This window comes from Sipha flava, unplaced genomic scaffold (genome assembly GCF_003268045.1).
Source record: "Sipha flava isolate LNK unplaced genomic scaffold, YSA_version1 259_pilon_pilon, whole genome shotgun sequence".
Lineage (NCBI taxonomy): Eukaryota > Metazoa > Arthropoda > Insecta > Hemiptera > Aphididae > Sipha > Sipha flava.
The window spans coordinates 61,946-83,545 of NW_020272920.1; the positions used below are offsets into that span (position 1 = coordinate 61,946).

Sequence of the window (21,600 nt, forward strand, 5' to 3'; positions counted from 1 at the left end):
GTTCGTCTTAGGATCAATGAAACGTTAGCGTTGTCAATTCCATAATAAAAAAAAGAAAAACGTTAGAAATGAAAACAGTAACCGGTAAACGTGTAGAGCACGTACACGTTACGGTACATACACGTTCATGCAGAATAAATTGCGTGGTAAAAACCGTCGGGAGTAAAACATTGTCATTTAAATCAAGTACGGTTTTTTAATAATATAACATTATATTATTTACAAATATTATAATAATAATGCTATTTAAAATGATGCGTTCGATTGTCATTTTTAAACAATTCAATTTAAACAGACTTATAGTAACAGTAGAAACAGTTGTAGTTGTGCTCGTACATTGTAATACATATTACGTTTTTTTCAAATTTACATTTTTACACGACTTCGGGCAGATGCCTAATGCGATATATTTTGTTTTTAAATGTTTGTCAATCGAATAAGAATAATTTACGTGACGTATGTGCAAACACATTAAAAACAGTTTTTCATACAAACGCGTAACATCCATTAAAGTTTTCGTCGGGCCTAATAGTATTTATTCTGATTATTAAATATTATAACATAAATTTGATACTATACAAGCACGGTTTTAATACATTTAATATAAGGAATTGTAAATTGATATTATTTTAGCTAATAATTTTATATGTTCGCTAGTTTCACATGACTTTTTATCCACAAATACGTATAACATTTTAACAAAAATACACGATTTATTTCTATATAATATGTGATAGTAATAATAGTAATAATAATAATAATAATAATAAAAATAATAATAATAATAAAAATAGTATGATACAGAAGTTTTTATTAATAATAACTTGAGCTGCGTACACTTTGTGTTTATAACAAAAGGAAATACCTTTAGTATATATACTCGTATAATGTACAAAATATATTATATACGTGTCTTTCGTCGAGAATGAAGGTAAATCAATCAACCAACCCTTGTTAAAATTGAAAAAATCTGGAACTCATTAGATTAACCAAAGGTTGTACACACAACCACTTATTTCGAGTTCACTAACCCTTAATATAGCCGTTCTCCCTTCGCCGACCGTCACAATACCCCAAATTTAATGGACTCGAATTCCTGAGGCAGCTATTTCTGACATGATATTAACCTATCAGCACAGTACCTTACGTCGTGCTGCAAGGTATTGTTAATGTTCTTTTCTTTCTCTCGACTCATCAACGCCTTATTGATATTTTTAATAAGTACACATTATCCCCACAGACCATACATGTATACTCAATTTATTTTTACTTAGGGATTTTCGAAATGAACTATACCTGTTTAATCACTTCACCGTGTGTACACTCGTGCTATAATATATAGTTTCCAAGCGTACAAACGAAACAGATGTTTTTTTTTCTTCTTTTTCATTCCCCCTTATAAATAATGAACAATCGTCGGGCGTTCCTGCGCATTCCTTTCGGTTTTACATTTATTTTTTATTTTTACTTAATGCCATGGTATCAAAAAAAATCAGGTATGATTCTTACCACGTTGGACGTACGTTTCGTTTTCGAATGAAAACATAAACAGTAAAAATTAATATCAACAGTAATAAAAAATCTATATAAAATATTTACGACAAACAGTATTAATCATATACGTGTTATAATACTATGAAGGATTACAGGACGAAGAAGACGACGCATTGGCCAGACGCCACCGTAAGCGATCGAAGGATGAACGAATGGCTTTTATTCTTGACTTCAGCATGCGGTTGTCGGTTAGTTCAATCCGCAAGAGTTCGTGTCCAACTTGAGCAGATCGTATGACAATGTCCTGCCTCTCGGCTTGGTGACCGTCACTCGGATGACGTACGTTGTCGACGACTTTAGCTTCAACACCTTTTCCACCGACGCCAGCCTGTACGAAATACAACCGATCAGTTCACCATGTCCAATCGTTTTACAATTCATTGTTCATCAGACGAACGATGGAATCGGAAAAAAATAAAGTAAAATATTTACATATATACGCACTCTTTTTCGCCGGTATACCAGCAACGGTATCTTTGGTAATTGCCTCGCCAGTTCCTTCCGTACGACAAGCCGCATTGGTCCTGTTTCGCTGAGAAGTCGACGCTGTTATTAGGTATATCGTTCTGCAGGTATACGCAATACTGTAAGTCCTCGTTGGACTTTGCGGGTAACCAACCGATTGTCACCGAATGGCAATCGTCCGGTTTCACGTATTGTTGGATCCTCAAATCGCTCGGCATGTCTGGCATCGGAAACATCCGGGGCCGTACGGTGGCCATTACCTGTGTTAGTGAACAATGCATCGTATACTATCTGTATGTGTTATCATATCGATGCAACTGGTCGAAAACAATTAAATAATTCTTGGGGAAGAGTGCGTGTAGGGGGGAAATATTAATTATTAGTCGATGGAATAAGAATTGCAAAAACATTATTCGTTCGACGTTCGAATGAATTTCAATAACTTTGTAAATTTACCTCGATCGATTTTACGCGTTGAGTCTCGTCCAACGACACGGTTTCCACCTTCAGGACGTACCTCTCTCCGTATTTGGTGTTGTCCAAGACTATTTTCTCGTAACCGAAAACCCTTTTTTTCACCAGTAATGTTTTCCTGCACCGGATCTCTACGTTCACCACTCCGTCGCACGTCATCACGTACCAGAACAGTTTGTTGGGCTCGGCGCCGGGTTCTCTCGATCGGTTGCCGACCTGAAACGGTTACCAAAAATATTAATGGTTCGACCGCGCCCGACGTTATAAAATAATATATAATAATCGTAAAATATTGTTCCCACGCGACTAGAGAACAGCCCACCAACCTTGTACCTGAAGGATGCTTTTCCACTGTGCGCCCTCAAGTTTTCGATCCTGGGCTTTGCGTCTTTCAGAGCAAACGGTTTGGGCTTTTGATATTTGAACGTGGTGCTGGCGTATTGGGTGTATACGCGCATCTCGTTGAGAGCGAACACGGTGAAGTAATACGTTCGGTCGTAAATTAAATCCGTCAATGTGTAGTTGGTGTGAAATCCCAAATGATGTATCTGAAACGGGAAAAACACGTGCGTGAGATGGTTAGAGTGAGTAATCGTCTCAGAAGACACGTAAAGCGTGTTAAATTTATTAACGAACGCTCCGTAGTGCGGTGTGATACAATATATTATTGACAAGTGGGCGGTATTTTGTGTCATAATAGTATGATACGACAGCTGCTATTTAAAATTTTGCACCAAGGCAAAAGGGACGATGTACAAAATGAAAGATAGCAGTCTCACGCGGAACTGCACAAGAAGAATCGAATTCGTCTCATTTCGCTCTCCACGTAAGTAAGCAAGGATAATATTTTAGAATCTAGTTCAACAATCAAAACGTTTTTAAACCGCCATCAGTGATTCCAACTGCGATGTGTTGTGTAAATTTTAACTGTTTTTAAACTGTATAAAATCTTTAACTGAATAAATAAATAATTGTTTGTGTGTATTAGATGATCTAACTAAGTACTCACCTCCAATCTGTAGTCTGTTTTGTCACTTTTGTGTGTAACATTTCGTTTCAGTTTTTCTTCGAGTTGATGTTTGGCTTCAAGAAAAGTCGAGTATATATTTGAAGTGCTGATCACAAGACTGTATTGCGTAAAGTGCTGATCGATATGGCTGCAAATATATATATTATGCCAATGTATAAACAAATAAATAAATAAAAATGTTATGTTTGAAATAAATTATCGCAACTGAACCTAAACATATACCTGGGATTCCATTTTAGACTGACTCTCTGACCGTTACTCTTAACCGTTAATTTGTTCGGTGGGATATCAAATTTTCTAATCAATGAATTCGGTCGAAGCGTTACGTAAAACGTTATATTCGATTCGACGTCTATGGTTTGAGCAGTTATCTCGTAAAGGCCTCTGGTCGCTTGGTGGTCGTACGTCACGGGTGTGGATACGCCCGTGTATTCCACCAGTTCTACTCCCAAGTTGCTGGATTTGTTATTGCCCACTAGAATGTACGGAAAAAAGAAACCCATTCGCAATGAGTATCTAAATTATTTGTAGTGTAGCAATAACAGGGGACTGGATCTGAATGCTAGAGAAAATAACTAAAAATACCCTTTAAAAAATGAACTGTATATATTTGTTTTAAATAATTTTTTTATTACGTACTTAACTTGAAATTTACAAAGATAAGCAAAATTTGAAAAATTTGATTCGGTGCATGAACGATTCAAAAAAATTAATAAAATTAATAATTTATCTTTAGATAAAATAGTTAAGTTTAAATAATTTAATGTACAAATACGCATTAAGAATTGAAAAATTACCGGAAAATTCTAAAAATGTAAACACATCGAAGAATACAAAACAAAATTTCACCTTTGCTCTAACTTTTGAAGTATCTGTTATACGAAACGAGTAATGTACATAAAAAACACTGTCTAAGGTCAACCGAAAATAATGCACTTAATGTTAGAATCTGGACCCTACATTTACAGTTCTTATAACAGAAGGTATAGAATATCGAAAATTCGCCCGATCTACGACGGACCGCGAAGTATTGCCACACGTATATCATTATAGTGACTGTATAAACTTACGTATTATCTTTTGCTTGTATTTGTTGGGTATGAATTTCAACTTCCAATTAATCCTAGTCTTGTTCGGCGAGACGGTCACGCACAGATTTTGGTCGGTGTCTTGATGTATCAAAAAATGAAACCTATGCATATAATAAAACACACACGCACGTCTTACATCAATATTTTCAGAGTGTTGAATATTATCATATATTAACAGGTGTAATGGTGAGAAAAAAAAAACACCCATGACATATACAAAAGGATTTTTTTGTGTGTAATAATGAAATCGTCGATCGTTGACGACCTGGAATTCCGGTTTTAGGGGATCAAAACTCGAAATAAACGCCATTGTTCGGCAGCCCGACCGCGGGGCAATGGCACACGTACACACATAATGTAATATTGCTTGTATAAAAAAAAGAGGGTTCTCGAGCAACGACACTACGTTGTTGGTTTCTCTATTTCAATAATATTATACGGCTAAAATCTCAAATAAATCTTGCGTGTGATTTTTCCCTTGTTCTTAGCATTACGCACGCTACTATTTTCCTTAACACGCAAAATCTCTGTATGGATAAAATTTACTTCGTTTGAATTTGAGTGATGTAAGTATTATATAATGTAGGTAAGACAAAATTACAAGTTTTCACCGTAAAAACAATTTTACGCATTAATTAAATGAAATAATAAACGACGGTGACAATAAGTAATCGTTTGTTTCCATTCAGGTATGCCTGCAAGATAATTGCAGCTGTGAAGTATTAAATAGAGTTTTCCAGTTTTTTTGTATTCAACGCTTACCCTACCCCCATGGTGGATTTTCAAAAATCTCATACCTACTGATACCTTATGACTTTTGTTTGTTTTGTTATTATCAAAAACCATAACATTCGATAAAAAATAAAAGTAAATTACGAAATATACATTTTTAAATAGTTTTTAATTTAACACCTAAATTTATCGCCCGATTCTTCTCTCTTCTGAAATCACGTTAGATGACCTATTGGGTTCCTCCGTTCCTTCAAATCTGATTTATATTACTATTTTACTAACAAATATTCGTGAATATATTATGTATTATTATTATATTATTAATATGTTATACATGTGTTGAACCAATATTGAACATTAAATAACGTATACACAAATACAGAACGATTATTGTTGGTTTTTGTAATATTACCAAGATTTTAGTACCGTTTTATAAACTACTGTTACGTAGTATTTTATTATTTGGATACCCCAATTACTGGTGTTTCTGAAATTTACTTATTCTAAAAAAAAAAAAATAATTGTATGCGTGAGTAGGTTTTAGCGATTATTTTTTTTCCATATAACAGATATGTATAAAATTATATACATTATAATCGATTATTTTCTATACGTAAATTATAACAGATAATATCAGTTAATAAATTATAATCGTTTATAATCGATACTTACACTAGAATCGGTTATTATTTATACATGAATTATAATCGATATTAATTTGTACATAAATTATAATCAATCGTAATTGATAAAATTTTATAATAAATTAAGAATTATAATCTGAGAATCAATTGTAAGGACTAAACCGATTATGTGATAATCGAACTTGATAGGAATTTATAACATAAAAAAACAAGTGAAAAATTCTTACACTTCTTTGTAAAAAGAAACAGAAATCAACTCAATTCAGTATATTTATAATGACACAAAACTCGTTCAGATTCCTACTATTATAATAGTAGTAAGAAGAATTTTAAACAATAAATATTACTACTTTAATTACAATATTGTGAGTCCGTGACCGATACGAAAACATTTTATATTTATATTATATTGGTAAAATATTTTTTAATAATGTATGAATTATCTCGGTTATAGTTAATTTTCGATTTTAATCAAAGTCAATTGATTACCGACCTTTTCACCTTTTTGATTATATCAATTATTAATAAAATATGGAAAATAATTGATAAATCAATTAAAATTATCCGCTCAGTACTGCGCGTGAGCATGTCGGCACGATTAATCACAGACAATTAACTAGCACTAATTTTATCATTTAACTGTTTATAATGACGAATAAATGAATAATTAAAAAAAAGGACAACGTTTAGAATCCCGTGTGTTGTGTAATTATTTCCCTTCGATGTAGTACAAATGGGTACTTGGTTTCATTGTAAAGTTCTGTACACCTTTGTCAATTGTTCCCAGTATATTATAATAGATACACCATCGGTCACAAGTACTCCGTTAAATAAATCAAAACAAAATATATCCCTGTGTTATTCGTATTCATAATTGATACTGGAAATATCAGAAAAACGATACATAGTTCTATAATAAACCCCGTGTGTTTCTCAACAACCTCGATTATCAATCAGACGAACAAATTGGTCATGCTTGACTAAGTTAAAGAAAGTTAAAGAATTTATAACAAAACGCGGATTGGAATCGTAGAAAAGCGATTAAACGATGATCGAATGCTATATCAAAATAATTTGATGGCTATGGTTAAATGGTGATGACACTTCATAATTATGTTAACAAATTTCTATCGAACATTATTTAATTTAGTTGATCCATAATTCGATTAGTCTAGTAGGCATTTACTAGGCGTCTGACTGATAATGAGATTAATCAGTTTTGATGAGGAACATCGAAATACATCGGATGGTTGGTTATCCGATTAATAGTTAAAATTGACGAGGAATACACGGATAGTCTTTGTACATATTATTCATTATTAAAACGATACTAGTCTAAGAGATGAAATAAAATTCGTGTTTTCCGAACATTTTTCTAAAAAGTCGCAATTAAATATCGAGGGGTGAAAATAACCTAGGGAACTCGGGAAAACAATCGGCGGGGAGAAAGAGTGATGGACCGCGTAAGAGATGAAGTGCGCGGCGTTACGTGCACGCTAGCGAGAGTGAAATGTGCTCGCAGTCGGACATAGAGTGAGCGGGAGAAACAAAAGTACGGTTTGCAGCGAAGGGGGTGAAGAGGTAGCCGTGAAACAGTGACCATGAGTTTGGTAACAAATTCGCATGTAAATACGGATTAAACTCGCATCAGGAGACGTGTAACAATACGCAGTACGGGTAGTCGTCGGAGAATACGAAAAAATTAATTTATTCAAATGGTAATATTATTACGTTGCTCGTGCACTCGGGGAGATACCGTATCATTGGCGTAACTAATCGGCGTCCCTAACTGATACAATTTTTGTATGAAAATTTGAAGTATACATATCATGTTGTTTTGTTAAACGTGCGGCATTTATTACGAAACGATAAATGAATATAATTAACGAATAATTAACAGGTGTACAATGTAAAAAGAAAATTCAGTTTATTACTGTAAAAAATGTATTGAATGATTATTCTAATTCAACGCTTCGGTGGTGGCGCGATGCGAGTTTTATTGGGGTGGGTAGGTAGTGTTGTGCAACAGAAAAATTTAAAACATAATTTGCCCACTATTTGACTAAATGTAATAAATTACACAACAATTTGTTTGAACTCTGTGATTTTTATATTTTAAATTTTGACTTGTGGTGGGTACACGATACACGTAACTGCTTCGTTAGAAAATAAACTTCACTGCTGATTGCCGCTGGAATCAAATGTCTCGAAAGTGGCCTAAGCCCCGGTCGCCCAGGTTTCCTTACCATGACGACTAGTCTTCAACGATCGTTCGTCGCATGGTGTCACGGTGAATCGTCGGCGGAGCGGTCGACCACTGCACGAAGACGATCACCGATCATTGTTGTAACGCGTGACCCCAATAAAGGGACACGGCGAAACGCCATCGGAATACAACAACAATAATAATAATATAATTGATATTGAATTAATAATGAATTTCGGATATGCGGCGTGATCGGACGCGAAACAATGCACGCCGGTAAACACGTTGTTTTCGTCCGCGAGCGCATAAATCGCCACTAGATACAAAATTCCGGACGCGCGTACCGACGGCTGTAGGGGTTGATTTGGTCCGGTCTCTCTCGGGTGCGAAGCAACGTATGGACACGTCGTGGGTGCACAAACTAACTGGAGGGGGAGGGTGCTTGGAGGGCTTCTGTTAAATCGTATCAAACGGACTACGACGAACGATTTCAATAAAATATCGTTTCACGAAACTATTGAAGTAGAAAATAAACTATTCATTTTTGATTTTATTATTGATTATTATATGTAATAGGTACTCATTGATTTTCTTGTTGACGATTAATGTTTTTCGATTCGTTGTGTAACGGCCGATGCCGTTTATGCGTTATAAGAGTGATGATAATGAATAAATGCCGAGGGGCTTCGATCCATTTTCCCCTTCACTCGTGAAGTGTTATATGTTGCTTATAGTGTTGTCTAAACGGTAGGTATTATTTATCAATTTATATGAGTAGCGAGGGAAGCGATCAGTATTTTTTTTAAATTTTTTTTATGGCCTATCATTACCTATTACACCAGAAGCGAACGGTCTTTTTTAAGGGTCTATTGGTGGGCTTGGGCGCCCACCAATATTCATGCACAGCGCAGGAAAGCGTAAAATCCATACACCGGCGGTAGCCGCGGTCGCGCGTTGTCGTTTATCGAAAAAGTCTACGTCAGAGGTGGGGTGGCGTTATTGTTGTACGCGCATTATGCAAGACGACGATGACGTCGTGCGAGCGGCAGCCGTTGGGGAACAAGAAAAAAATTTCCATCACCCCGTCCCGCACCGTTTGCCCGTTTTCGTCGCGACGTCATTTTTTTCCCATATTGTTTATTCATTTTTTTTTTTCTCGTATTCGTTCTCAATCCTTTCCCCCTCCTCCCCGCGCGCGCCATTAACGTTATTGTTGCGTCGCGGTTCGCACGTCACACGTTATCGATGCACATCTCCGGGTTGTCGGACTCTCGGTACGGTGACCTGACCTGTGTTCGCGAAATCGCGGTCCGTACCGTGAAAACCGGTACCGGCGGTAGGTATATATATTACGGTAGTAATTTTATGCGCGAGATGCACCGGGGGTGGTGAAGGGGGGCGATGCGCCACCGGCAAAAATACTGTATTCGGCGGTTTCGCGAAAAAATTAATAATAGCCAAACGAAACGGGATTGAAACAAAACCGTGTTACCGTTGTCCCGTTGTTGGCGAACGTGTGTTATTGTGCAGTCCGTCGCGTTGTTATTACAAACACTACAACGTACGGTTAATATATATCGTATTCGGTGTACGGTATTGTCCGCGCGGATATTCGACTCTCGCGTTCGTGGATGGGTGCGCGGAGGCGGACGGGAGAAAAGAAAAACCGACCGGAAACCATTCGGAATCCCCTGCACGTGTTACTGACGGATGATGATCCGATTTATTAAAATATTTATAGATACGAGACCGTACGCTATTGTCGAGGACGTTGACGTACACGTCGTTTTTTTTTTTGATTTTTTTTTTTTTTTTGGTTTTCGGCGCGTTTTTCGTGCGCGTAACGTTGCGCGCAAGCCGCTGAACGGTTTTCGAACGGCAGGTACGCGCCGCGTTCATATGTGTGTAAACGTTGAAGTAGTCTTAGCGTATTTTTTCTTTTTTTTTTTTTCCTCTTCTCCCGATAATTATACGGCGGAATCGTTATACGTTTCGGGACGGAACGCTGAAAACGAAGTTTTCAATATTTTATTTAATTTACCACTGTACCGCTGTTGTAATTATTAAAGTTTTATTTTTATTTTTTTTTTTGTACGGAAAAAAATAAAATAATAACAACGTTTTAACTGCACGGTTAGTGTGTTAAAAGTGTTGGTTATTCTAACGATTATTTTTACGGTTTGTCTGGGTTTATCGTAATAACAACGCGCTGTGGGAAATCCGTTTATTTCTTTTTTTTTTTTTTATACCACGCACACACGTACCTACTCGGTCCCGGCCGTATAGTTAACACGACACAGATTCGTTCGATTATTTTAATTTTAAAGTTTACGTTAACGTTCGGAATGTGTATTAATATTGAATAATTGCTTTGAATTTCAACATCTGGTCGTCTGAAGAACAAAAAAAAAGTCTCCGCCGTACGCAGCATACGTTTGAAGTGATCGACTTGGCCAATGTCTACGGTTATGAATCACTCAACTCCTATTCACTAATTATTTTCCGTCTCATGTGCAAAATGTTAATTTTATACAGTTTTTTTTTTTTTATTTGTTATATTGTAGTTTTAAATTTTAATATACGTCTAAGGGACAATTTTTTTTTAAATTGCAATAAAAAAATCTGCGCTCGATGAGAAGTGAATTTATTTATGGCGGCCAGCTACCTATGGAGCGGCAGACCGTGATTTCCGAGGTTACCATTTTGTATGCATTTTATACCGAGAAAATATTATTTAATTGATAGTATATAGAGTGATTCATATAGTACATGAAACGTAAAAAAATATACTGTGAGACGTTCGACGATTATTCGAAACACGAGTGTTGTAGCTGTACGTATTAGCTATACGTAACAGCTACGGGTTAAGAACGGTGAATGCTTAACGAAATGGCTAACGAAATAATAAAACGACCAATGAAGACCAATTATTAATATTTAGACGATTGCACATAGTAATTTTCAATAAATATTTAAATATTATCAGGGGATCATTTTGATTTGTTAACTATAACGATATTAATAAGTAGTATAACACTGACATAACCCTCCGTCCGATCCGACAATAAGACAATTGTTATGGCCAAAATATCGACTGCGTGTATTCGTTTATATTTATTATAATCGAACAAGCATTCTTCGAGTAAAGCGTCAAAATCAAAACCCAAATAAACAGAAAAAAATACCCTCATTTAGAATTTTAAATGTGTATTATTAATATCAAATATTTTCGTTTCAATCACCACGTCCGGTCTCAGGAACCTGCTTATTATTGTAAGAAATATTTAATTAATGCTATTGAACGATAATATTACCAATAACGCTAGACGATAAGACATAATAAAAAACGATTTTTACGTTTGTTTGCGTTAAATGATCACAATGTTAAATGTATTGTGATCGATCGAAAAATATGTAAAAAAAAACTTTTCTGTTTAAACACAACATCCATAAAAAATTACCGACTAGTTACGTTGCTAAGTGGATGTTGCACAATTATAACGGTCCAAATAAAACGAAAATTTGATTTTTGATCGCACGCATGTAATGTTATAATAGCTTATTTCAATGTTCCCAAAAATATCCTGGACATCGGTTATAATTTATAGATAAAAAAAAAAAAAACAATCGCGCTATTTATGCATATTACATAGCGATGCAGTTGCATGCATGCGTTCAACGCATTATATTTATATTTACACATAAATATAATAATAGTATTCAATCTAACAATAAAATAATATTTTCATCAGGCAACGCGGTGTATTTAATTTTTTTTTTTATTTCTACAATAACTTAGTAAAAATAGGCGATGATAAGTTTTCACGTTTGAAGCAAGTTCTCCCTAGGTTTTTGTCATTAGTGTGCGATACTTATTCACGGGCTTTTAAACGAAAAACAATTGTATCCATGTAAGCCCTTATTTTTGGAATTTGAAATCGGAAAACAAAATCCTTCGTATCCTTCGAATCAAATAATTTGTACGGTTCCTCTTGAAAACCTGGCAACCTTGTGTTCGCATTGAGTAACATTTTTACCATTGTTCGACGATGGAAAAAAAAATTGTTTAATCTAACACTTTTGATTTCAAGATTTTTACATATATTTTTTTTTCTACTCCATCCAATTGTGATTGTATATTAAATAAAAGTCATGATTACCTCTATACACGTATTTTGAAAACTAAACTATTATAATACGCTTTCGAGGGCTGCACTTGGAAACGTTTGAAAACAATTGCGAAAAAATAAATAAAAATAAGGAATATGTTTTGTATTATTCTGTTCGTTAATATACATACACTGCAGCTATCGAAACATACGACTTTATTTCGTAAGACTTATCTTCCAAGTTGAAATTTATGTATGAGAAAAAAGGGTAAAAACATAATCGTCTATCCGCGATATGCGTGCACAGCACATTGTACGTAATTTTAATGGAATGTAGAATTGGTGTATTTAACTGAGAGAGCAAATTATAATAATCCGATTAGATTTTAAGTACATATATATGTTTGGACTATATTATTAATTTTATGAACAAAAAATAATGAATTGGACGAAAATTAAGTTTTTTAAACAACTTGTGTTTACATTTTTTTTTAAGTTTACCAACTAGTAGTTATTTTAAAATATTTAAAATTTTTTTTTTTCGATCAAATTTTTATAATATTATATAAATATATATAAGTATAATAATGCTGTGATAATAATAATAATTATTTGTTTCCACTAAAAAAGGTATAGGTAACTCGGTGATTATGATTTGTGATAAACTTAGAATTATGCAACACCGTGAGTGCGATAAAATGTAATTTATTTTTAGTTTGTTAAGTTTTTAGTTAGTCATTAAACAATATTGTGATATTGGTTTACGATATTATTTTTTCAAGTCTTGTTATTTATACGTTATACTCTATATACTATCTACTGGTATTATATTATTATAAATTAATATTGAATGTTATATATTACACTACAATATAATTAAAAAAAAAAAAAAGTCCTTTGTTATAAAGTATCAATAATTGTTTCAACAGATTTATTAATTAAATCGCTTGTAATTACGAAGCAATTTATTCATATAATATCACTACATTTATAATAATGTTATGAACACAAATACTGTTTGATTTATACTTCAGGATTTATACTTTATAAACGTATTAAATTTAATTTGTACTCTACAATAATAAAATAATATCATGATTATTATTTATAAAGCTTTTGTTACACATTTCTAATGATATGATTTACAAATAATATATATATATAATTTTTTTCATCAAAAATTCTTAAATTCTTCTTATGTACGTACAGTATTATGAGCACGTTTAACATTACACTTTTAATCATAAATTATAATTGTCTATTATGAAATCGTATAACAAAAAATAAATAAATAAACAGTTTTAGAATTCTTTCGATAACCGAAACACGAGGTTTGTGTGTATCATAACCGAAAATTAAAACTATTCTGTACATTGTGCAGGGGTGGATCAAGAAAAGTTTCACGGGGAGAGGTAACATATCCATATATATACAAATAGGATATATAGTAAGTATGGTAAGTTGTAGCATTAGAAGCAAAATTAAATTTTATACGGGTAAAGGAATAAAATGACATAATATTATGATATCAAAAAATGAATAGTATTTTATTTTTAAAAAGTCCAATTTTCGTTATTTTTCTTTAGAAAATCTCTTAATTATATTTTTATGTTATTTTCACTGTCGATATTTATATCCTATTGGATATTTTATAAGAAACAACTCTATCAATTTTTTTTTCCATTTTACCCCTTAACTTCCTTAACTAAACTATTCTTCCCCTTAACCAAGTTTTAAGCATACTTAAAGAGGAAAAACTTTTTTCTGCTATTGCAACAGAAATTAGCAATGTAACTAAAATTTTAAGAAATGATTTGCGTATTGTACAGTTATTATGATCTAAATGATTTAATATTTCATGAGCAGAATTTATATTTTTAAACTCAAGATTTACTAATAAAAAACTGTTATTCATTTCACAGAAATGACCAAGACGACGTGTGACGTGATTAACGATTTTTGCTGTAATGAAGATAACAATTCATTAATTTTGTCAATAATTACAGTGCACTGTTAAATATTATCGATTAATACAATATACAACAAAATTATATCGGTGTGTGGCTTGTATGTACAAGCAATAATAACTGATTCTGTACGATTTAAATTGTTCATATTATTCTATTGGTAGATCAAAAGTTTAGGATTCTTAAATAATCAGTAAAAAATAACTGAATAGTTTTTTTTTGCCATGTATGGAAAAAAACATTTTTGGTGGATTTGGAGGGCACCCCTTTCGTCCCCTCTTGGATTCGCGCCTGATACGGCGTGTGAAGTTAAAATTATTTGAGAAAACCAACACCGTTTTTTGTGTGTATTTTTTTTTCATCATTAGATTAAATACGGAATAATATTCACGCATCACAATATTAAATAAACATATTACGTAAAGTATAAATTTCGTTAAAATCATCAGTGCACACAAAACAGAATTTTAAATTGTACTGTCAGCTGACGAAGTTAGAGATCGAATCGTATCAGTCGGTTGTTTTAGTGTGGTACGAGACGAATTTATGTACGACCAGTGCACAGCAATATATAATTGGTCGTAAGCTGCAGAACAAAACCAATGATGATAATAATAATAACATGATTTAAACACTTACACTGTTTTGAATTTGGTAACCAATCTTTCGGATGGTATGTCCTGAGGAATGAGATCTAAATTCAACGTTGTATTTGGTATGGTTCTGCTGTGCGGTAATAAATCATCGATCGGTGATTTAGTTGCAACCACGGTCAATAGCTCGGCTATTAACACCGCTAACCACAACCGCATTATCATCATCTATACAGGTTTAGGAGAAAAAAAAATGTCAGACAAAGAGCAAAAAGAGAAAAATAATGAAAACACACTTATGTATTATAATAACAAAATCTAGGTATAAACAAACATATAAAAAAAAAAAACGTTACAAAATGCGGACGGTTGTACACATATTTATTTTTCACTTTTACCTCCATGTATCACTGTAGTACGTGTATTATTTCAATATTCAGCCATCGTCTCCCTTATTAGATCGCGAGTGCGTGCGTATAGTGGGAGAGCAGAAGAGATTTCTCTCCACGCACAAAGAACAATGCGCGTCTCTCGTGAGGCATCGTCGCGCGTACTTTTCCGTGTGCGGGCGCGAGGAGCAAATATACGAACGGGTGGACGGGAGAGAGATCTAGATATTACGGGTTCGAATTTCAACTGGTCGCTAATTTTACACGGAGCGAACACGTAAAAATAAAGAAAAAACGGACAAAGACGACACGAACAAGTTTATTTACATAAAAACATAAAAAAATAAAATAAAATAAATACGCACCTATTTATATACACATAAGTAATGAAAAAATAAATAACGAAAAAATCGTATTGGAAAAAACCTATCCTGAAAGTTAGAAAGGGAAGCCACTGTTTCGAAAGAGAATAAGTGTACTATATAGTCGATAATAGTAATACACGGGCACACATGGACACGTACACGCGCTTGTGTAAACCTACACCGAGATGTTCAATTCCCTTTTTTTATTTCTTTTTTTTTTTTTTTTTGGTGAATATTTTTAAAATTTTGCAATTCCGACATAATCGTATAAACCGATAATAATATCATAACAAAATATCTTTCTGTCGTACGTCTTCTTCTCGTTGAATGAAACTGCCATATTCGCATAATTTGCATTGTAACGTTTGCGCGTTATACGTATATTTTGTTCCGATGAGATTGATTTTTTTTTTCATCATTTTTCAGTATTAATTATCGGGTAGCAGTTACTATTAGCTACCGGGTGTTCGAAAACACAATAACCCCAATGAGTGGAAGGAATAATAATTAACGCCAAGTAAATTTAATGTTAGATTTATGTACTGGAGGCAAGTCAATTTTCAACTTACAACGAACGGAGTCATCGTTAAAACGCCCAAAGGTGTACGCGAATATCGGGTTTTTTTCTTTGGATTTAATCGATACCGGTATATTTAATTATATTACCACGACTACGAATTGCTATTATGCAATGTTAGTTTACACGCGTCCCGTACACGTATTACTTGATCAGTTCATTCGCGTCATTCGGAGCGGAATACTAATATCGATCGGAATAAAACGTTACGTTCATTATTGTTCTGTGTGACAAAACGGTCGTACGTTCAGGATGACGTGTCTGCCGCGGCGGGACGATCGTACCTATGCGACGGAACTGTTGTGTTACAACGGTGAAAACCGATCGATCGAAATCATGTATCTTACTGAGAATTAACAAACGCAGGATCGGGCTGACAAATTGGAAAAAAAAAAGAATGGATAAAAAGAAGAAGGAAAAAATACGATTTTACCACAGGGCCCGCATAACAATGATCGGAATAGGGTGGTTATTGTTCGACTTTCTATTCTTTTTTGAAACACAATATAATATTATTTTTACGCGATATCACCGCAATAACGAACACGAATCACGTGTCATTCGCGTCCACAGTTGTAAACGGACGAAAAAAAAAAAAAAAAAATGAAAAATCGGGTACTACATAAACCGTTTATTTTGCATTGCACGTCCGAGGGCCGATGGAGCCGGCGCGTAACTCTGAAGGTAACGTGTACACCGAAATCTGGGTTAATATTTTTTCTTGAGTACACTTTCAACGGAACGCATGCACGCACGATCCCTGGTTGTCAGCCAATATCGAGTACGAATACGTTAGCCGTTTGCCAATTGCTCGTCTCGTCGGGCCGCAATAGTAGCAGCAACAGCATCGAACAGCAATAGACGGTCTATTTTCGTTGCGCGGAATTGTGCGGGGAAAAAAAATAAAAAATAAAACGGACTGGAGCATGCGAGAGATAAGAAGATTTGGTGGCGAGCACACGTGTATTTCAGTCTATATCTGTTGTCACATCCCCTCGTGGAATTCGTAGCCAAATATTTTGGAACTATGCCTATAAACGGTCGCCCGCGATAGGGTGATGCCGATGAACGCGTACGGAAGCGAAAATAAATCACAGGCGAGACGAGAAAAATCGACGACGGGGTCGAAAAAAATGAATAAGACAATAAGAAACGGGGGAAAAAAAACGATCGCGAAATAAAACTGTTACCGTGTCGTGTACTTACTCGATATTGTCGTACAGGATGCTGTCGCCACCGTACAGTCACCGCATGTAAATGTTGTCGAAAAGATTCGAGACGGTTTTCGTGCGATTCTAAAACGTACTGTTTCTCGTTGTTGGTTCGATAAAATCTATCTCGAACTAAATTTATAGAGATACCGATGAGTTATAAAAAAAAAAAAAAAAAAATTAAAAAAAATGTTCAACTGTGTTATTGTTTTGTAATTTAATTTTTCGTTTTCAATAAATTATTCGTTTGTTTTCCATTAAACAATTGATAATAACACAGCTATGACGTAAAAACACGATGATCAAATAAACACAAACGATCCCGGTGTAGACGAATACGACGATTTATAAATGTTTACGGTGTCGGCCGGGAGCTAACCGGCAATGGTGCGGTGAAACCAAGCCCTTATAAATCCAAACTGGAGTCTGGACTGTCGCATATGCTCTCCTCTACGACTGTTTAGAGACAATCCACCATATGCCCACCCCCCAAACCGCCTATCACGCATGCGCCATGTTACATTATTTTTTTTTCTCTTACCTTTTTTTTCATTATTATTACTATTACTATTACGGCTGATTTCGTTACTTCCCGTTGCATTTATTTCGTTCCCCGTTCTTCTCCATTACGCCGAATACATTATTGCGAATAAGTTTTTTTCTTTTTCATCATTTATTCTCGTTGTTATTATCATTTTTTATTATAATAACTATTGATTTATAACGTTTCGTTCATTACGATTTTTTGCCATTTACACATTTTACGCGTTACAATCCGATCTCGTCGTACGATCGGAAAAATAGCACGTGCCGTACGATATCCTTTACGGTTTCGCAGTGCCGGATTAAACATTCGTGGGCCCCTAGGCAATTAAAATTGTTGGCCCTACAAAATTATTTTTTGCATACATCTTTAACATTACTATCCAATAATTAAAATAAACAGTTTTAATAATAACCAACTATTATCAATAAATAAAATCATGTTTATTAAATTTTTTTATTTGCAAGAAAAATTAATTAACTATTATATTATTTTTATTTTTTTTGAAAATAATTTTATTATTTTTACTGCATATAACACCAACAATTTAATACGTATTATATTTCATAATGACTTTTGTCCCGTAAATCCGTAAATAAAATACAGGTATTATTAAATGGAAAAAAAATGTAGTTTTCCATTTTCACAGGATCCCTTAAATGTGCGAGGCCCTAAGGCGAGCGCCTACCCCGCCTAACGGGTAATCCGGCACTGATATTTCGTCAGGGTAAATATTTCTTGACCGCTGAACGTACGCACACTCGCGTGTTTGGTATGAATTACGATACGAGTGGAGTACACATATGATAATTCAATTTGTCTGTTCGACTTGTAGCAGACCGGAATGCGGACCGAGTGCTGTACCGACCTTTTGTTATAAGACACGCGTACTCGGCCGCAGTAATGACTTATACGTACCTATATCGTACACGCACGAATGTGTGTGGGTGTGTGTGTGTGTGTGTGTGAATGAGATTTTTTTTTTTTTCATCAGAACTCACGATATTAGTACAGAATCCGCAATGAGTAACGTGTGTGGCGCATGAGTTGCATGGGAATTCATCGATTTTCCACCTCTGTTTGCCTCTCGTTCTCCGTCTGCAGTTCACCGTCTCTGGCCGCTGTACAACGTAAGCCTGCCCGACGACGATTTTCTATTTTGTCCTGCCGAAAATGTCCGGGTGACGCGACGCGAAACCGGTAGACCGATGGCCGCGAGACACCCCGGGTGCGAGCGGAAAAACACGAATGTTTCCGTCGGTTGCGTGCAGCTGCTGATTCAACGATTTTCGTGCGTTTCGGAATTGTTCGAACGCGTTATCGGCGGCGGCCGTCTCGCACGATCCCGTCTTCCCGTCGAAACAGCATTCGGCAACACCACCATTACACCAGCATTAATTATTATTATTATCGACTCGCGCGTTCACACCGTTTTTTTTTTTTAATTTAATATTTTTATTTATTTTTTTTTCTCCACCCGACACGCACCCTCCGGAACCCGATGCTGTGCACTGGTGTTTCTTAATAAACTATGGTAACACGCGAAATCGTACGGTTTTTTTTTTTTTTTATTCGTATATTCTTTCCGATACGTTTTACGCCGCGTTTCCGCTGGACCGCGATACGAGCGCGCACACGCGACCGTACCCACTCGCTGCCCGACACTAAATCGCAGCACGTCGACACTGTGTTTCGGTGGTAGTTTTCCGTATGTGTGTGTGTGTGTGTGTGTGTGTGAGAGAGAGAGAGTGTAGGAGGAAATATTTTGCATTATTTTTTTTTTTTTTTTGTCCGCCAGCAGACGTACCGCCGCCGAATCCGGTCCGCGAAATTCGGACAAACTGGTATTACCTCGTTGTGTTGTATACTGTTTTCCCCTATTGATTTCAAATATTGACAAAACAATAATGGCGTAAGGTTTTTTTTTTCTTTCTTTCGGTTATTTTCTTTTTTTTTTTTATTATTGGTACACTAGTGCACACGTGCCCACGATAATATCCAACAAGTCCGCACACGTTGTTCGACGGCGCACGATAACGATAATATTTTATCAACTCAGCACTCAACGTATTCCGACTTAAATAATACAGTACCGAATAACGATAAATATCGAGCAAAGCGTTTGACGTAATAATATGTGTAAAATAGTAACTGATATTCAGTCATTTCGCCATGCGTGTAGTTAACAAATATATATTTGGAGTTAGGACCATCGGAAAAAGTTGTCTAGTAAGATGAATTCAAAAAAATAAATAATAATAATAATAATTATATATATATATATATATATATATATATATATGATTGTTTGTAGTTATAAAAAGAAAAATCAGCGAATTATTATTGGTACCCGATATTAGGTAACACTGATTATTTGACAAATTTATTTATCATTTAACGTATAAACTCAAATTAATTTCAATAAGGAACATTATTCGAAACGTTTGGAACGTTTGGGTTGTAGTTGTTTCATTGTTGATCTGTTCTAAAACTAATTTGACTTATCGGGCATATTTAAAATTTTTTTTATTGCAACTTAAAGATTGAATTCAATTGAAATGAATGGAGTTTGTGATTCGGGTTTATTTATAAAATATACAAATATCGAATTATTATTTGAATTTTTATATTGATTTTGTACATTTTAGTTTTAACATTTTTGTAAAGGCATTCTGTCATGCATTAAATTTAAATATTTCATAATAAAAAACTTTTAATAATTATTAATAATGCTGTAAGAAAGAGAACAGAGAAAAATTAGAAATAGATAGAAATAAAATTAATTTATCACATTTTATTACTTGTGTAAAAGAAAGTTTTTTTGAAACAGTTTAAAGCTAAAATAAATTTTTTTTTGAACTACTCTAGGTTTTCTATAGTTTCATCTTTGACGTTAGAAAGTAATTAAGTATTAAATTTGATTGTAAAATAAATTATGTATAGGTAATGTGTTATATTCATAGATGTATGTTTATAAAATACTATAAGTATTGCTTTACATTAGCAAATATTTTGTAATCAATAAGTATGTTGGTAATGGATATATAATAGCTCTGTAAAAATATTGTATTTCCATATCGACGACAATTGTTCTAGAACATATATTTATAACATCGCAAAGTATATTATGCGTCAATATTAAAAAATAAAATTACCGAATACTTCACTAGAACAATTGATGCATTTGTGGATGAAGTATTCGGTAATTATTTTAAGGATATTGATCAACGACATTGGTTTGGATAGTGTTGGTTTAACATCAATGAGTTTAGTTTGCTAAAATGTTGATTATTTTACTGTGGAAAAAAAAGCATCGAATTTTCATCGATTAGTAGTGCGTGTGAATTTTCAAGAATGGTACCACGAAATTCGATGGTTTTAGCTGTCTCGTCCGAGGTAGGCATTGGAAATAAATATCATTCGAATTTTCGGTTGTGAATTAGCTGGAGCGTCTCTTATTTCGGATGAAAAAAATAATATAAAATTCGATAATTGACAGTTTTTGAGAATAATAAAATATTACTCATCGATTTTATTTATTGCGGGATTCCGATAAAATAATATACGATTTTAAATTGATGATTTTGATTCCACACGGCATGCCACGTGTCATGTAGTATTTCACACCGTATAAATAGCGATAAATAAC

At 34.3% G+C, this 21,600-nt stretch overlaps 1 protein-coding gene across 4 annotated transcripts; it reads right to left on the reverse strand.

The window, feature by feature from the left end:
• Positions 1–783: 783 nt before the first annotated feature.
• On the reverse strand, positions 784–19,403 carry LOC112684952 (protein NDNF-like). 4 transcript variants are annotated; one of them, XM_025556692.1, is made up of 9 exons: positions 18,953–19,403; positions 14,912–15,093; positions 4,594–4,715; positions 3,746–3,998; positions 3,503–3,650; positions 2,820–3,041; positions 2,476–2,709; positions 1,987–2,279; positions 784–1,882 (listed from the first exon to the last, which is right to left on the reverse strand). In XM_025556692.1, exons 2-9 carry the CDS (start codon positions 15,091–15,093, stop codon positions 1,744–1,746), a joined length of 1,593 nt encoding a protein of 530 aa, XP_025412477.1. In that variant the 5' UTR covers positions 18,953–19,403; the 3' UTR covers positions 784–1,743. The 4 variants fall into 4 exon arrangements, with proteins under 4 accessions (XP_025412477.1, XP_025412476.1, XP_025412475.1 ...); XM_025556691.1 differs by lacking the exon at positions 18,953–19,403 and adding an exon at positions 17,403–17,847; XM_025556690.1 differs by lacking the exon at positions 18,953–19,403 and adding an exon at positions 15,264–15,436.
• Positions 19,404–21,600: the final 2,197 nt, after the last annotated feature.

What these genes read in the sequence shown, in the direction of transcription:
- LOC112684952 (XM_025556690.1), bottom strand. An exon ending in ATACAAGCAAAAGATAATAC is followed by an intron (nt 3,999 to 4,593) that starts GTAAGTTTATAC and finishes CGTACATTCTAG; the next exon opens with TGGGCAATAACAAATCCAGC. An exon ending in AAACAGACTACAGATTGGAG is followed by an intron (nt 3,042 to 3,502) that starts GTGAGTACTTAG and finishes TTCCCGTTTCAG; the next exon opens with ATACATCATTTGGGATTTCA.